Genomic DNA, 18,224 nt, shown 5'->3' on the forward strand with positions numbered 1-18,224 from the left:
CTTACTCCCCCACAGTCCCCATGGAAGGGGCTACAAGTTACAAACTTTGACCAGTGCTTATATATAGTTATGGTTATTGGGAAGCGTACAGACGTTTCCAGGGGGATTTTTTGGTTGGGAGGAGGGTTTGAGAAGAGGGGGATATGTTGGGGGAACTTTCAATCGAGGAATTTGTCATGGGGGAAGAAAATTTCCATGAAGGGAGTGCAGGATTTTCTAGCATTATTTAAAAAAACATAATGAAATTTTTTTTTCAGCTGGAAGTAAGGAGCAGCATTAAAACTTAAAAGGAAGAGAAATTATTACGCATACGAGGGGCTCACCTCCTCCTAATACCTCGCTCTTTACGCTAAAGTATTTTTAGTAATTTCAACTATTTATTCTACTGCTCTTGTGATTCAGGGGCCATTCTTAATGAATTGGGACAAAATTTAAGCTTTAGTGTAAAGAGCGAGGTACTGACGTGGGGGTGAACCCCTATGTATATGTAATAAAAGCATAAGAATACAAAAGCTCGTTACGTAAGCTAATTTATAAGTTACGTATATCTTTTGCTAATAAAAACATTCGTAAAAAATTAAAAGTTCTAGTTGCCTTTTTAAGTAACCAAAAAATCGGAGAGCAACTAGGCTTCCTCCTCCGCCCTTTTTTTTCTCAAAATGATTCGATCAAAACTATGAGAAAGCCATTTAGCCGAAAAAATAAATATCCAAATTTAGTTTTAATTATTCCTATGCAGAGAGCCAAAATCAAAACATGCATTGATTAAAAAACGTTCAGAAATTAAATAAAAAAAACAAGTTTTTTTATCTGAAAGTAAGGAGTGACATTAAAACTTAAAACGAACAGAAATTACTTCGTATATGAAAGGGGCTGCTTCCTCATTAACGCCCCGCTTTTTTTACTGTTTTAAAAAGAAGAGTTGAGAGAAACAGTCAAACTTTAGCGCAAAGAGCGAGGCGTTGATGAGGAAGCAGGCCCTTTTTAAGTGAGGTCCAATAACTATGTCTTTGGGGACAAAATGACCCCCTCCTCCCATAGCCTTTGGGGAATGCGCTGTAAGTTATTCAATTTGCTTGTTGTTTTTAAATTTTCTGCTGGGGATATTTTCCACGTGAAGGATTTTTTGTGGGGAGGTAAGCTTCCAGGGGCTAACTTTCTAGGAAACATTTTATTCTTGGGAATTTGCCAGAATTCCTATGGGAAATTCTTGTTATTTGTCTTACTTTTTCTATGTAGACTCAATTTTCCACGTGGAGATGTTCCCGGAGAATTTTCCAAGGGAAATTTTCAGCAGAGTTGGAATTATTTTGAGGACTTTTCTTTTTTTGGGGGGGGGGAGCGTGACAGAAAGTTTCCACGGGGAAAATTTTTATGGGAGTAATTCTTCGTGGGAGAATTTTCTACTGGGGAGAGGGGAGATTTCTGGACAAAAGTTTTCACAGAGAGGGATTTTCTGCGTGATTTGAAAAATAATCAGAAAGTAATGTCTTTCAAATGAAACTCCACTAAACAGAACTTTTCTGGCGAAATTGTCTTCAAGAAAATTTCAAGGGGTATTTTTTAGCCAGGATGGAATTGTCAGGGAGATTTTATGTCGGGCAACTTTACATGGAGGGGTGCTGGATTTCCTGTAACTGAATAACGATCAGGAATTAAATAAAAAAAAATATTTTTTTTTAACTGAGAGTAAGGAGTAAAATTGAACCTTGAAACGAACAGAAGCTATTATATATTTGAGAAGGATGGTCCCCCATCAACATCTCTCTCTCTCTTTTTGCTAAAGCTCGACTTTTTGTACCAGTTCTTTAAGAACAACTCCCGAAACGCAAGGTCCATTTAAATAGAATAAGAAGCTTTTTTAAAAGTACTAAAAACATTAGTATAAAGAGTGAAGGATTGAATAAGGGAAAACTCCCCTCATATACGGAATAATTTCTACTCGTTTTAATTTTTGAGGTTACTCCTTTCTTTAAGTTGAAACAAATCTTGATTTTTAAAATTTATTCTGGAAAAGAATGAGTGTAATAAACCACAATTTGAGTGTTAAATTTAGAAAAGAAAGAATTTAAGATCCTCTTTAGAATCCCGTATTATGTAGACAGAATAATTAAATCGTTATCGTAATCCTGATGGTCAACGCTCCATCAACATTCACATTGGTCACTATCTCTGCAAAATATCCCTTTTTGTATTTTTAGCTTGATTTTTTCCTGTTCATAGAAGAAAAGTTAAAACCTTGAACTGTAACAATATAAAATTAGTATCTAAGTCTATTTTATCAGTTTCTTAATTTCAGTAAAAACCTTAGATTACATTGGCATGAGACCCCAGAGACACAGGAACTTGGCATAATTTTTTGGCGGGAAACCTACTTGGACTAGTGCAGAAAGCTTCAATCAGCAATTTGAAAGTACTATAATCCGTTCATAGTAGAAGTACTTCTTAGCAAAAGAGCTTAAGTAATTTCAGACTATCCCTCAATTTCTAAAATTATTGACGAAAACAAACTAATTGACATATAGCGATCGCAAATTCTGTCGGTCTGTCTGTCCCGGTTTTGCTATTTTAGGTACTTCCAGGTAAGCGAGGACGACGAAATTTGGCAGGCGTATCAGGGACCGGGCCAGATTAAATTAGAAATAGTCGTTTTTGTGTTTTGACCATCGGGGGGGGGGGGGGGGTTAATTCGGAATAATAGAAAAAATTTAAGTATTTTTAACTTACGAACGGGTGATGGGATCTTAATGAAATTTGATGTTTGGAAGGATATCTTGTCTCAGAGCTCTTATTTTAAATCCCGACCAGATCCGGCAACATTGGGGGGGGACCTATAATCTTGGAAAATGCTTAGAATGGAGGGATCGGGATGAAACTATGTGGGAAAAATAAGCAGAAGTCTAAGATACGTGATTGACATAACCGGAATGGATCTGCTCTGTTTGGGGGAGTTGGGGGGGGGGGGTTAATTCTTAAAATTAGAAATATGAGGTATTTTTAACTTATGAAGGAGTGATCGGATCTTAATGACATTTGAAGTTTAGAATAATATCGTGTCTCAAAGCTCTTATTTTGAATCCCGACTGGATCCGGTGACATTGGGAGAATTGAGGGAGGAACCTTAAATCTTGGAAAACGCTTAGAGTTTAGGGACCGGGACGAAACTTTGTGGGAAAAACAAGCACAAGTCATACATACGTGATTGATATAACCGGAACGGATCCGCTCTCTTTTGGGGAGTTTTTTTTTTGGGGGGGGGGTGTTAATTCAGCAAAATTAGAAAAAATGAGGTATTTTTAACTTACGAAGGAGTGATTGGATCTTAATGAAATTTGATTTTAGGAGGTATATCGTGTCTCAGAGCTTTTATTTTAAATTCCAGCCGGATCCGGTGACATTGGGGGGGGAGTTGGGGGGGCCTAAAATCTTGGAAAACTCTTAGAGTGGAGGGATCGGGATGAAACGTGGTGGTAAAAATAATCTGAAGTCCTAGATACGTGATTGAAATAACCGGAACGGTCCGCTCTCTTTGGGGGAGTTGGGGGAGGAAGGTTAATTCTGAAAAATTAATAAAAAATGAGGTATTTTTAACTTACAAAGCAATGATCGGATCTTAATGAAATTTGATGTTTAGAAAGATATCGTGTCTCAGAGCTCTTATCTTAAATCTCGACCGGATCCGGGGAAGGGGAAGTTGGGGGGGGGGGGACCTAAAATCTTGGAAAACGCTTAGAGTGGAGGGATCGGTATGAAACTTGGTGGAAAGAATAAGCGCAAGTCCAAGATAGGTAACTGACCTAAACGGACCGGATCTGCTCTCTTTGGTGGAGTTGGGGCGGGGGAGCAATTCGGAAAAATTAGAAAAAATGAGGTATTTGTAATGTACGAATGGGTGATCAGATCTTAATGAAATTTGATATCTAGAAGGATCTTGTCCTTTAGAAACTCTCATTTTAAATCTCGACCAGATCTGATGACATTGAAGGGATTTGGAGGGGGAAACCGGAATTCTTGGAAAACGTGAAAATCGAGGTATCTTATGAATGGTGATCGTATCTTAATGAAACTTGATATATAGAATAATCTTAGGTCTCAGATGCTCCATTTTCAATTAGAATCGGATCCGAGGACGTAGAGGGTTGGAGGGGCAAAACAAAAATCTTGGAAAACCCTCAGATTGGATAGATCAGAATGAAACTTGATGGGAACAATAAGCACAAGTTAAAGATACGAAATTGACATAATTGGCACGGATCCGTTCTTTTTGAGGATGCTGGGGGTTGTTAATTTGGAAAAATCAGAAAAATTTAGGTATTTTTAACCTAAGAACGGGTGACCGGATCTTAATGAAATTTGATATTTAGAAGGAACTCATGTCTCAGAGCTCTTATTTCAAATCCCTACCAGATCTTTTGACATTAGAGAAGTTGGAGGGGGAAACCTTAAATCTTGGAAAACGCTTATAAATGTCGTAATTACGTGATTGACGTAACCGGGCTGGATCCGCTCTCTTTGGTGGAGTTTGGTGGTGGGGTTCAGTGCTTTGGCGAGTTGGGTGCTTCTGGACGTGCTAGGACGATGAAAATTGGTGGGCACGTCAGGGAGCTGCACAAATTGACTTGATAAAGTCGTTTTCCCTGATTTGACCATCTGGGGGGCTGAAGGGAGGGAAAAATTAGAAAAATTGAGGTATTTTTAACTTACGAGTGGGTGATCGGATGTTAATGAATTTTAATATTTAGAAGGATCTCGTGACTCAGAGCTCTTATTTTAAATCCCGACCTGCATTAAGCCTCTGATTTTCATTTTAAAGCAATATATTGATTCTTAGAACTTTGCAAGAGCTCATACCATATGAGGTCTTGGTTCTTGGCTCTTCCGACCTCGTCACAAGTGCCAAATGAGCTCTTAGCTCTTGTTTTTTCTAGCACTCCGATTTCAGCTTATTCCAAGGAAAAGGTAAGGGTCTGAACTCTGGGGTTTTTACGGAAAGTGTGAACCTTAGGCGGGATTGATGAATATGACTTTGCATTTTGGAAAGCTTAGTAGAACTCTTGCCTGGGGCCAAAAAGGATGGTTTTTGCTTGTGTTTCTACCCATTTCTGTTCGTGATTTCAGCTGAGTTTATAATTTGGTTTTTCGCACTTGAGATCAATGGTATCAGATGTGCCTCTTAAAATTAAAAAGTTCTTTCATTGCTTAAGAAATTAGAGTTTATCCTTTGCTCCTTTCTAAGTAATGATGTTAGAAACTTGGCCTACGGCAAAAAGTCAACTTTTGAACTAAGACAGATAGATTTTTTTTCGACGTTAGTCGATAGCTCTCGATGAGCTGATCAAAGTATGTGACATCCATTTTTTGGTAGAAAAATTCCTTCATGAGATATACCAGTTTGAAGTTAAAAGGGGTTAACAATTTCAGTAGTAAAGTACACACTGAAACCATAAATAGGCCGATATCAATTGTGACACATATAGGGGTTTTTTAAGCAACAGTCAGTTGTTAGCTCATAATCGTCTTCGGCAATGAGGGGCTCGCAACTTTTGCTAGTTGGTGTACCTATCATTTGTTTCTGGTGTATTTGATGGTAAGACCAATTTGGTTCCAGTGGTAAGACTTGCATGGGACTTGAAAGTAATTATCGGCTGTTAGGCTACACTCATCTTCAGTGATGAGGGGGTTGCAATTTTTGCTAGTTGTAATGAGGGGTTTGAAATTTTTTCGAGTTAGCATACCTAGTATTTATTTTAAGATCCTTACATATTAACATCTTCAGCGTTTAATCCAAGTGAGGAAACGAAACCAAATTGTTGCTCTTGCAACACTTCACTCGGCGAAGTCGAGCAAAGGGTTGCTGCAACGCAGGCTGCCCGTGCAACGTAGATCTAGTTCTTACCTTATATTATAAATCTAAGTCTATTTAATGGTGCTGTGAAACCAGTTTGGAATGTGACTTTGTTTAGTTGGTTAAAATTGGTTTCCCAGTTCACTTATTTTTATTCAATTTCAGCATGTCTTGCTTTTGAAAAATTTGTACAACAAATCTTCTTTCTGGTGAAAAAAAAGGAAGGAAATAGGAGACTATGTAGCAAAAGCAAATCAGCAGATTGTCATAAAATTGATAATAAAACTTGGTATAAATTAAACGCAGCTATAATGGAATATCTAATTAAGTTATGTTGATAAAAACGTGCTAAGAACTCAATTTCCTTTAGAAAAAGGGTGAGTTTCATTTTCTATGTAAATAAGATTTGTAATTCTCTTTTTAAGTCCTACTGTAAGTAGGGGGTTTACAGCCCTTCTCCACGCTGAAAACTAAAGAAAATATTGCTTTAGCATGGGTAACATTGTCGCGCCTCCTTTAGTTTCTTTTTCGCATGGGCGCTTACATCCAGACAGAGGTAATATATATTTGAAAGGGCGTTTTAAGAAGTCTGGATAGATACTTTAACTGCTAATGTCTAATTTAACCGACGAAAGAAATCACGGCACAGCAAAGGGCTGATTTCTGCCAATTCATGACATGAAATCAATTTGTCATGGTCAAGGACATTTATATAGGAGGACTGCATCCTTTCGTCATGGTTTCAGCGATTGCTGCAATAAAATGACCTTGAATCGCTAGATGGAACAGAGACTAGATTTGTTATTTGGATCTTCTTACAACAGTTAAACTACAGATCTGATGGTAGAGTGTTTGCCTACAGCATGGGTTATACAGTTGTTGATACTCTCCTTATGCTCAGCTTATTTTTCCAAAGAGAAAAACGTGAAATCGAAGCCTTGTCGTACGTACTTCACATTCTAGCCTATAATGAGAGACGTACAATAAATAAGCAGGAAAAAATCAGTATTTTTTGGCTTTTTCACTTTACAAAATTTGCTCGGTCTGCCCTCCCCAGTCTACGCAATTTGGATCTGAAGGACATTCAAAGTTGGAAAAGTTGAGCAAATTCTGGGACAGCTTAAAATGCTCTAAAAAAAAGACTTTTATGCTTTTCCGTCGTTTTAGAAAAATTTGCGTAGTTTCGAAATTGATGGGGCTTAAAATCTGTGTCCGAGGGTTCAGGTTAGATTTTATGGTACAATTTCCCCAAGATATCATCTCTTTTCGGGAATTTTGTTTTTGTTCAAAAATTGTACAGGCTTTCATATCTTTCTAGTTTTCATAGATGAATTTAAAATAAATAATATTTCTGGATCTGGAATCAGCATAAAATCAGATCCTTCTAATGTATATATTTCTATTAAAATTGACTCTTTTATGGTTTTATTTTCTATTGACATTGGTTGTTTTTGCCTAGCTTTCACTGTCATGAATGGTAAAAAAAAATAACCACATTTTCTATAAGAAAAATCATAGAGGGTGATAGGTCTGAAACTAGAGGGCCAGGCACACGTTAATTGAGGTAACACCTGGGACTGGGCAAAAGTTGTTTGTCCTGATTGACTTAAACTTGTAAGGTCTGCGACAAACTTGCATTAATTGGGTAAGGGAGTTCTCTCCTCCCCCCCCCCAAAAAAAAAAAAGAAAAAGAGGACCAGTTGTATCAATTCTTCCCCAAAAAATATCCAGAAAACGAAGATATTTCTATCCTTGATTCGGTTGAAACTTACAGAGCACGTGGACAGGGACAATGGGATTTCACTGAAGACAAAAAAAAATTTGAAAATCGAATTCTGTTCATGCATGACACCCAAAATTGGGCAAATTGTTTTTCTTCAATTTGCTTGCAGCCTACTGGGTAAAATGACCTAAGTGGACAAACAATTTTGAAAAAATTATGCTGTATTGATCTGAGATTACCAGAAATGGGTTAAAAATTGTGTATCCATTCAGCTTGAAACTTTCAGGGTATTTAGGCTGAAAAAAAGGATTTCTCAATGGTAAAAACAAACCTCATGAAGAAACTGACTATGTCGATCTGCGTCGCAAAAAAAAAATTGATTATTTTGTGGATCAGCGGGAAACTTACAAAATTTTGTCAAGGAAGAGGAGTTTGAATGCCTTTCTATTTTCGGGGTAGTCCTTTCTGTTTTTTATATGCTGATGCAAGGGAATTCCCCTGCTTCTCTGCCTTTTCTTTCTTCAGGTACGGTTTTCCTTGTTGCTATTTGACACTTCTTTCGAATTAGTTCTTTAAAATACTGAGCCCTCCATTTCTTGAGTTTTCGGTTTTGCTGACATGTTTTTCTTTTCAGTTCAAAATGAAGTGCGCTTTACCGTCGCCAAGTGTTCGGATATTCGTGAGAGTTATACATGCACTTGCTAAGCTTGGTGATTACATATACTTTGAAGCTGAGAAAGAACAACTTGTCATCAAGACTGTTAATTCATCCAGATCAGTTTTTGTTGTTTTTAAACTTTCTAAACAATTTTTCATTTCCTACGAGCAAAAAACAATTGCTCTTCCTCAAATATGTAAACTTAGTTCGAAGTCTTTGTTAACTGTTTTCCGCTCAACTTCCTTAATTGACAAGTCTGTTGAAACGTGTTTAATTACAATGCCAAGTGATATGAGTGAATTAGCTATTCAGTTGAGATGCAGATTTGGCGTTGTGAGGTCTTACAACCTGAATATCGTTGAATGTGATGTAGTTGATGTTCCATATTCAAGAAGTATACTGCCATTCCATATTGGAGCCAGTTCGAAAACTTTTAGTGAAGCTGTGCTGAATTTCAGAAACACTATTGATGAAGTGACTTTGGTGTTAGAGCCTACTAAAATAGCAATAAAGAACTACGTTGATGATATTCAAGACCCTAGGAAAGCAATTCATACCGAGCTTTCGCTCTCAAAAGACGAATTTACTGATTACACATGCAAGCAAAGTGTGGACTTAACTTTCAATCTAAAAGATTTCAGAGTGCTACTGCAGTTTACTGAATTAGCCAATTATTCTATCGACTTAAGATTTGAAACGTCTGGTGATCCGATTGTAGCAAGTGTTGACTATGAACCTTTATTCACTGCAGACTTCGTTTTGGCAACGCTGGATGTAACAAATGTTACTCAGCCAACGCCACCGCCTATTCGTGACGCTTTAAATGCTTCTAATATCAATATTAGCTCTGCGAAAACTCCTCAAACCCAAAGGAAAAGGTACCCAACATCTATTACTAATTCTGAAGATTACCCCATGGAAAATGGACATGAATCCCCAAGCCAGTCAGTCATTGTTAAGAAAATGAAACGGATTTTTAAACGGTGTTTTGAGACCTCCTTTTCGCAGCGGGTTCAAAGTAATGAACACATACTTGCGCTTGATTCAGATGAAGATTGATTTGCTTTTCTTTTACTTTTTGTAAACCATGTATATTTATGTTAATATCAGCTGTAATCTGATTTGTCACTACATATATACTAATAATTTATCTGTGCAAATTCAGACGATGCTCTCTTCAATCATAATTCATTTATTTGAATTTTTTCTACTTTGAAACGAGTTATTGCTTGAAGTTCAAACAGTTTTCCTACTATGCGTAATGTTTACCTTTCCTTTAATAGCTGCTATTAAACTGGTTAGTAGTGATAAATAATGCAAAAATATTTCTACCACAGGATTCTCAGTTCTGATTCCTTGAATATTTTTCTTTTTTTCTTCTTTTTTTTGTGGTTATCAATAATACTCACTTAGGTAGCTATATTACCGAAGAAATTATAAAAATAAGTTCTTCCAAATCAAAAATAAAGAGCGATAGTAGATTTAAAATGAACAGAAATGATCTTATATATGAGATATCAGCACCACTTCATCTCGCCACCCCTCTTTATGCTAGAATTTGACAAGTGACACAGTTTGGAGTATAATATATTGCCCTCTCAGCCTTGAAGAGCCATAATAATATTAAAAGAAAAGAATTTATAACATGGCTTTGGTCTTACAGCATTCGCTCCTAGAGTATTGAAAAAAAAAGTCACACTCTTGTGTAAAGGCCTGGGTGTTTTGAATGGTAGCAGCCTCCACCGCTCATATACAGGATTATTTCTCTTATTAGTTTTTATGTCGTTCTTTACTTTTATTCCAAGAAAAATGTTATTCTAAGCTAATTTTGGTTAATTTTAATCATGCTCAAGATATTTCAGAGAATTTTCGCCCAGAAACATAATTTTTTATATATTTCATTCTTTTTTGTTGGAATGACGAATGTCTATCTATTTCCCATCGTGTTTTGTCACTTGGGATACCAGACTCTTTCAATATTTTACGACCGTCAGTTTGGTTCGAGCAGCTCTTTTGGTCATGGTATTTGAAGAATATAAGGTGTTAGGTTTATAGTCTTTCAATCATGCAAGACTGCACCCGCTACCAATGTCCAATTCAAAAAGCCACAATATGCTTAGCTTTCTTCTTAAGTTCGTCAAGTAGCTCTTGGGCCTAAAATAGGGAATTTGCATGGTTTTTCATTTGCATGACAAGGGGTTTTCTTTGAGACTCTACAATTGTTTAATAAAACTCGTGAGGGATCCAAATTACATCCAAGTAGATTTTTCCGCTTTCTAATAAAATTCACGGATAAACTTTACCCATTCAATACGTTAATTTATTTTGTATTCTATTATGGGCTTTCTCAAGCAAATAACTAAAAAAAACAACAAGACTCAATGTTTCAAGCATGGGGCTACAACGAGTTCTTTCTTTAATTCATTTTTAAAACTTATGTGAGAAGTCGAAAGTTATTTTATTTTCTCACTACTCAGTGGATCAGTAAAATAAACTAGTCATAAAAAAAAGATCTAAATAGGCCCTTCAACTTCGGAAGGCCTAGGCTTCAGCGAAGTGCACATGCAAAATGGGGGAGGGAGGGAGGCAAATTCGAAATAACAAGAAAAATGTTAAGAAAATTTAGATTTCTTGGGAACATGGTCCCAAAGATTATGCTGCTTACTTCTGGTTATAATTAAATAATGACAAAAGAAGGAAACAGAGAATAGAAAGCTGATGGAATATTCTCATTTGAAAGGGTGTTCGGCCAATTCCCTCCCACCTAAAATACCGCTGCAGACGACTGTCCCTTGAAAATTACCTCCTTCCCCAATAAAAAATTCTCCCCAGAAAGCTCCCACCTCCAAAGACAATTACCCACCCCCCGGCAAATTTTCCCTGCATGTAAAATTGAGCAGCCAAAGGAAAAATAAGTCTAAAAAATTTTGGAATATTCTTAAATCTCTTTATTTCTTTATTCTTTTTATTTGTCATACTTTCTCTTTGGGGAGTCGATTTTACATGTAGGGGAAATTTTCAGAATAAAATTTTTCCATTTGGAGTAGTCCGCAGAGGTGGGGGATTCACCTTGAACCTTTGAAAGTGTTCCGTATTATGAGGATTTATAAACGACAGAAATAAAACTAGACCCGAAACATTTCCATATTGGTAAAATGATGTAAATAGAAGAAATACGGAAAATAAAACTTGTTTTAACAAAAAGAAAGAAAAACGAAGTTTACCTAGTTTTGTCATAACATAGCTTCTTTTTCACATACAAACAATATTAATTCCCTACTAGTTGTACACTCTTTTCTACAACTTGATATATGGCCTTTAGGATGTTGAGGTTTCAGCAATTGTTCCACTGATTTCTTCTAATTCTCGTATAATTTGTCATGTTTCGATTTTGTATCCTTCTCTTAAATACATGTTTTCTCCGAGGTAAAATCCTGCGTATATAGTCGCAGTTGGGAAACTTTTACTTTTGTCAAAATCATTTCAAAGGGTGGTCAATATCCACCAAAGAAATTCAATTCAGCAAGACAGATATGATCGTAAAACCGAATAAAGGTATTCCCCTAAATTCACTGATGAACGGTAGAAAGCAATCTTTCTGAGCCAAGAATAAGAACAAAAAATACTTCTCTTATCAAAAATCCACTTCATATATGGTGAATGCAAAATGTCGTCAACATCGTCAGAAAATTTCTCATTGGGAGCAGGTACCATCAGGTGCTTTGTTTTTACCAAGATATAAATGGCAATATTTCTCACTTTCCTTATCTTTATTAATTTTTTAACGTCTTTCTGTTCCCAGCGCCCAAACTAAATGTCAGTTACAACTGAACTTTTTTACATAATACCGATAAAATAGATTAATAGTACCTGTTTCAAAGTATTAATGAAGATTCTCTTACAATTAAATGAATCTTTTTCATAAGAATGTGACTATTTCAGCCGAAGGGCTTGTTGCTGCGTCACATCGCTGTTGTCTCAGAAAGTTTAAGTAATAGTTTTATTTTAAAAAATGTAAAATCTTTTGAATCGGAAAAGTTAATCCACTTCCATGAAAAATCATAATTCTTAATTCTGATTCACCAGTCCATCACTAGCAGCCACACTTGCTTTATGAAAAAAAAAAGTATTATAGACGGCGTAATAGCGCTGCCTAAGTAAAGAGCGAAGTAGGCTTAATCTGTTCTTTTTCTTTATTTATTTTGTTTTCACCAAGGCACTTTGTATGGAAGGAGTTGTCGTAGAAACTTCGGAAGGGGCTTATTACTACTACTATTACTAACGACTCATCGCACTACCAAGCTGCCTGAGGCAAACATAGCTGTTCACGTTCCTCCTCCATCCTAATCTATTCAAAGCCTGCCTCTTTACACCCTCCCAGGATTTTCCCGTTTCCTTTAAATCGTTCATCACGAAAATTCTCCTAACCCAACCAAGGACGAGTTGCTTTCCTTTTAGACCTAGATGGTTGGTTGAAACACGATGTTTAACAATCTGTCATCCTTCATACGCAGAACATGCCTCAGATATCTCAATGGTCCTCTCATTGTAGCCATAGGAAGTGGGATTGAACCAGACTTCTCGTACAGCCTAAAGTTTGAAATATGGTCATTCAGTCGGGTACTCAAAATAATCTGTAGGCAATTTCTCTGGAAACCATCTAGCAAATCTTCCTCCGTTGTTTTGGAGCACCCATGTTTCAGGACCATATTTGACCACTGTCATAACTGTAGCTTCCAATATTCCAATCCTGCTTCACATCCTTATCTTTCTGCTCTTCCTTACGTTTTTTATCTGTGAAAAAAACACCCTGGGCCTTGACTATTCTACTTTTAACATCTTTAGTGCAATAACCGTCTTTAGTTACTGCACTAAAGATGTCATTTAGCATGGAAAAGATGCTTACTTGATCGATCTTTTTGTTACCCGGCGTCACCTTTTAATCTTCACTTATTCCTAGCCCTAGCGAATTATTCTTCTTAATATTAATTTTCAAACCTATTCTAGCATCCTGAACTCGTACTACTACTACAGAACTTAAGGGTATTAAGGTTAAATTTTTATGGAGTGTTGAGGGGACGTTGAACTAGATTACAACACACTATGTTGATTCGTAACAGCTCTATCCCAGGAGTAGCTTAGATTGTTAAGTCGGATGTTTTAGCACACGTTGATAGGTAAGTTGAATTAACCGAATTGTACTACATGCGTACTATTACTACTGCTGCCACTGCACTACTACTACTACTACTAAGGCTAATAGTATTAGAGAAATTTTCAGGAAATGTTGAGGTGGATGTTGAGAATTGAATAGGGTATTATGTTGTAACTTTCAGGGGAATTTAAAACTAAATAAAAATAAACTATGTGTACATATTGTCAAAAGTGTATCTTTGCAATATCACATGAAAAAACTCGGGGTATTACCTTTGACCTTCGGGGTATGTTTTTGGGAATTTTAAACTAATCAAAAGGCACTATGGACCTCCAGTTTTGTCTAAAGGGCATATTTGCGAGATGTTAGGAACGCCTAAGCTTATTGAGTTAAAATTGACAGGGCATGTTAAGTGGAAAATTGAATGAAATCAAAATGCGCTATACGGATCAAGGTCCGTCAAACGGAACGGGTGTATCCATGATATCTCAGGAAAGGTTAAGGGAATTAAGTTGACACTTTCTGGGCATGTGAAAGGGGATTCTTTAATAGTGTTTGGCTATGATCAAGGTTGTAACATGATGGGGTTAGAATTCCGTTAGGTCTATAGGACCACAATGAAAATTTTCCATATGTGGGAAAATTTTCCATATACCCATCAATCCAAAGATTATAATACGACTATTATTATAAATTGTGGCAAAATGTTGTCCAACATATAAGAAATTGACCTTAGTCTGAATTCTTGAAGAAAAAACTGAAAAGCATTAAAATATTCTTTTGTTAACCAACGAAAAAGATTATATCATTTAAAGATTAACAGAAATTAATTAAATAAATTTTCCACAGAAAAATAAAGAGCTACACTAAACCACAGAAGAGCAGAAATAAAGTCAAATACTTTTTTAAGCGTAAACCTTTCATAAATCACCATTGATAAATAAGTGAAACCCAACACCAAAAGAAATAACAATGAATAACCAAGTCAAACTCAAAACGGACCGAAACTACCACAAACAGAAGTAGGGCTAACGCTCCCCATGGCCTCCAAAGACCAGAACATAATTTACGCTTTACTGAAAACAAAATAAATTTTAAAAGTGTTCTGTATTTTAAATTTAGTAAATAAAAACTATCGAGACCTTGAAGAATGAATATGAGTATTATTTCACGTTCATTTTCTGAACTTTCATTTTCATTTCACGTTCATATTATATTTTCACGTTCATTTTCTGTTGTTTTTTTTTCAGCAAAAAAAGTTACAGTATGTTAAGAAATAAAATACATACATTGTTTTTAGTGAATTGCAAACGCGTTTTCGTGTCCTTAAAAGGTACAGGAGGCGTTATCCCAAACTTCTCTTTGGCGTCTTCCCCTTGTTTTGAGTTGGAAGTGGCTATTTATTGTAATTTCCTGTTCGTTGTCGGTTTTGTTTATTTATGGATGGTGATCTATGGTTGTTGTGTTGCGAAAGCAACACTTTGGTTTTGTCGTGCTTTTTTTTTCCTAGCACCCCGATTTCAGCTTATTCCTAGAAAGTGGTAAGGGTCTAACCTCTGTGGTTTTTACGGAAAGTGTGGATCTTGAGGCCGGATTGATTAATATAACTTTGCATTTTGGAAAGCTTCGTAGAGCTCTTGCCCGGGGCCAAAAAGGATGGTTTTTCGCTTGTCCTTGAGCCAAAGCCTATAATTTTTTAAGTGACTTGGAGTTTTATAGCCTATGTGAGAGAGAACTATCTGAAGTTATGCAGTAAAGCTTTTGTTTCATCAAACCATGTTTCTGCTGTCAAGTGGAAAGCTCCGTTCTAGCAAGCAAGCAAGTGGGGACCGAAAGTGCTGCCATCTATTGTTTTTACCCATATTTGTTCGTAATTTCAGCTGAGTTTATCATTTGGTTTTTTCCTACTTGAGATTGCAGTAGAGAAATGATATCAGATGTACTTCTTAGACTTTAAAAGTTCTCTCATTGCTAAACAAATTAGAGTTTATCCTTTGCTCCTTTCTAAGTAACTCCTTTCTAACTCTAGAAACTTGGCCTACGGCAATAAAAGTCAACTTTTGAACTAAGACAAATAGATTTTTTTCGACGGCAGTCGATAGCTCTTGATGAGCCGATCAAAGTATATGTCATCCATTTTTTGGTAGAAAAATACTTTCATGAGATATACCAGTTTGAGAGTTTAAAGGGGTCCACAACTTCAATAGTAAGGTACACACTGAAACCAAAAAATAGACCGATACAGAAATGGTATCAAAAATGTCTCTTAAACTTTAAAAGTTCTCCTATTGCTAAAGAAATTAGAGTTTATCCTTTGCTCCTTTCTAAGTGATGACGTTAGAAACTTGGCCTACGGCAAAAAAGTCAACTTTTGAACTAAGACAGGTAGATTTTTTCGACGGCAGTCGATAGCTCTTGATGAGCTGATCAAAGTGTAGGTCATCCATTTTTCGGTAGAAAAATTGCTTCATAAGGTATACCAGTTTGAAAGTTTGAAGGGGTTGACAACTTCAGTAGTAAGGTACACACTGAAACCAAAAATAGACCAATACCAATTTTGAGACATATAGGGGAGTTTTAAGCAACAGTTGGCTGTTAGCTCATAATCATCTTCCGTAATGAGGGGTGCGCAACCTTTGCTGGTTGGTGTTCCTATTATTTGTTTACGGTGTATTTGAAGGCAAAACCAATTTGGTTCCAGCGATATAACATGTAGGTAACTTGTAAGTAATAATCGGCTATTAGGCTACGATCATCTTCAGCGATGAGAGGTTTGCAACTTTTGCTAGTTGCAATGAGGGTTTTGCAACTTTTACGAATTGGTGTACCTAGTATTTATTTTAAGATCCTTACAGATTAACAACTTCAGCGTTTAATCAAAGTAGGAAACAAAACCAAAGTGTTGCTCTCGCAATACTTTACTCGGCGAAGCCGAAAAAAGGTTGCTGCAATATCTCACATTGTCCATGCAACGTAGATCTAGTTTTACGCTTGAAAAATTATCGGACTTTGTTTGCGTTCATTTTTCGCTTAATCTAGCCCTTTACTTTTCTTTGAAAAACTTTTTTAGTGGAAAAAGTTGTTCAAAATGAATAAAAGTCACAGAGCAGAATTAGATGTTGAGTGGCAGTTTGCTTATGACTTAAAGAACAATTCGTGTTTGTTCTACCCAGGGGCGGAGATATAGCTCTTGGAAGCTATTCTCGTGAGAATGGAGATTCATGGATGAATGTAATGGGCAACAGGAAGGGCAGCTAGACAAAATCTGTCACTGGCTCATTCTAATTTTACCGTTCAATGAATGTAAATTTCTCCTAACTTTTTGTTTACTCAATAATATAAATTGAATCTTAATTTAATTTAAGACAAAATATATAAAAGAGGATTTGCTAAGTCATCTTGTTTATATCTACTACAAAATGTTGCTTCACCGAAAAAAATACATTTAATACAGAAATGCTGGTTTACTAGAATGCACGAAATATGATTAAAATCTTTTCTGCCTATGTTTGCTGAAACAATATGAAAGATCAATGTTTCGAGTGTGTTTTTCCTTTTGGATGTTTGTTAGGTAAAATAATGATGTAAGCAATATACTTAGGGTAACATGTTCTTAGATTTGGAGTTTTTTTTTTTAGTATGGTGTCGGATTATTTTCACCCCAATCTGGGAGGAGTAGAATCACACATTTGGGCAATTTCATGCAGTCTCACTCAGAAAGGTCATACAGTTGTAGTTCTTACCCATATGTACGAAGGCTACCTTGGAATGAGAGAATTTGAAAACGGGATTCGTGTAAGTTTGATGTCAGTCTTTCTCTTCTTTTATTTTCCTTCTTCCCTTTGCTTTACACCTATGAAGATTCTATGCTACTTTATTGTTTAGTTACTTTAAAAATAAATCACGAATTAAAAAGCTAGAAACTGAAGTTGGTCAGGGGCATCGTCTAGTTAGTGTATGACACTTTTTTTTAAATTACTTGATTTTGCTTTTTTTAACTTAACTTGATTTTTTTTTCAACTTAACTGAGCAAAAACGTAAGCAAGTTAAAGCAATAAGAAAATTGAATAAAAAAAGCGAGCCAAAAAAAAAAATTAAAAAGATAGTCACCGCTATTATCGATTGAATTTTTGTTTTTACTGGACGAGTCAAATTTAAAAATAAATTATAAAATAATTGATTGAGAAATCGTTTATAATATTCATGAGAAGCAGATAGTAAAACAAGAGCTAAGAGCTCATATGGCACTTGTGACGAGGTGGGAAGAGCCAAGAGCTCATATGGTATGAGCTCTAGCAAAATTCTAAGAATCAATAGATTTCTTTAAAAGGAAAATCAGAGGCTTATTGCCGGTCGGGATTTAAAATAAGAGCTTTGAGTCACGAGGTCCTTCTAAATTTCAAAACTCATTAAGATCTGATCACCCACTCGCAAGTTAAAAATACCTCAACTTCTCTAATTTTTCCTCTCCCTTCAACCCCCCAGATGTTCGAATCGGGGAAAACGACTTTGTCAAGTCAATTTGTACGACTCCCTGACACGCCTACCAATTTTCATCGTCCTAGCATGTCCAGAAGCACCAAACTCGCCAAAGCACTGAACCCCACCAACTAACTCCCCCAAAGAGAGCAGACCCAGTCCGGTTATGTCAGTCACCTATCTAAGACATTTATAAACATTTTCCAAGATTTCTGGTTTCCTCATCCAGCTCCCCCCAATGTCAACAGATCTAGTCAGGATTTGAAATACGAGCTCTAAGACATGAGTTCCTTCTAAATATCAAATTTCATTAAGATCCGGTCACCCGTTCTTAAGTTAAAAATACCTCAATTTTTCTAATTTT

The 18,224-nt window shown here is 36.2% G+C and overlaps 1 protein-coding gene across 3 annotated transcripts in view; it reads left to right on the forward strand.

Moving 5' to 3' along the window:
• The window catches only part of LOC136028475 (phosphatidylinositol N-acetylglucosaminyltransferase subunit A-like), a 68,720-nt gene that overhangs the window by 9,799 nt on the left and 40,697 nt on the right, over nucleotides 1-18,224 (forward strand). For 2 of the 3 annotated variants that reach the window (XM_065706328.1, XM_065706322.1), the window contains exon 2: nucleotides 8,203-9,347. In XM_065706328.1, the coding sequence (XP_065562400.1) occupies nucleotides 8,209-9,285 (1,077 nt within the window). In that variant the 5' untranslated portion in view covers nucleotides 8,203-8,208 and the 3' untranslated portion in view covers nucleotides 9,286-9,347. Of the gene's footprint in view, nucleotides 1-8,202; nucleotides 9,348-17,019; nucleotides 17,177-18,224 lie in introns of those variants that run through there. The other variant, XM_065706318.1, reaches the window with a different exon arrangement.

This window comes from Artemia franciscana, chromosome 1, assembly GCF_032884065.1.
Source record: "Artemia franciscana chromosome 1, ASM3288406v1, whole genome shotgun sequence".
NCBI classification, from domain to species: domain Eukaryota; kingdom Metazoa; phylum Arthropoda; class Branchiopoda; order Anostraca; family Artemiidae; genus Artemia; species Artemia franciscana.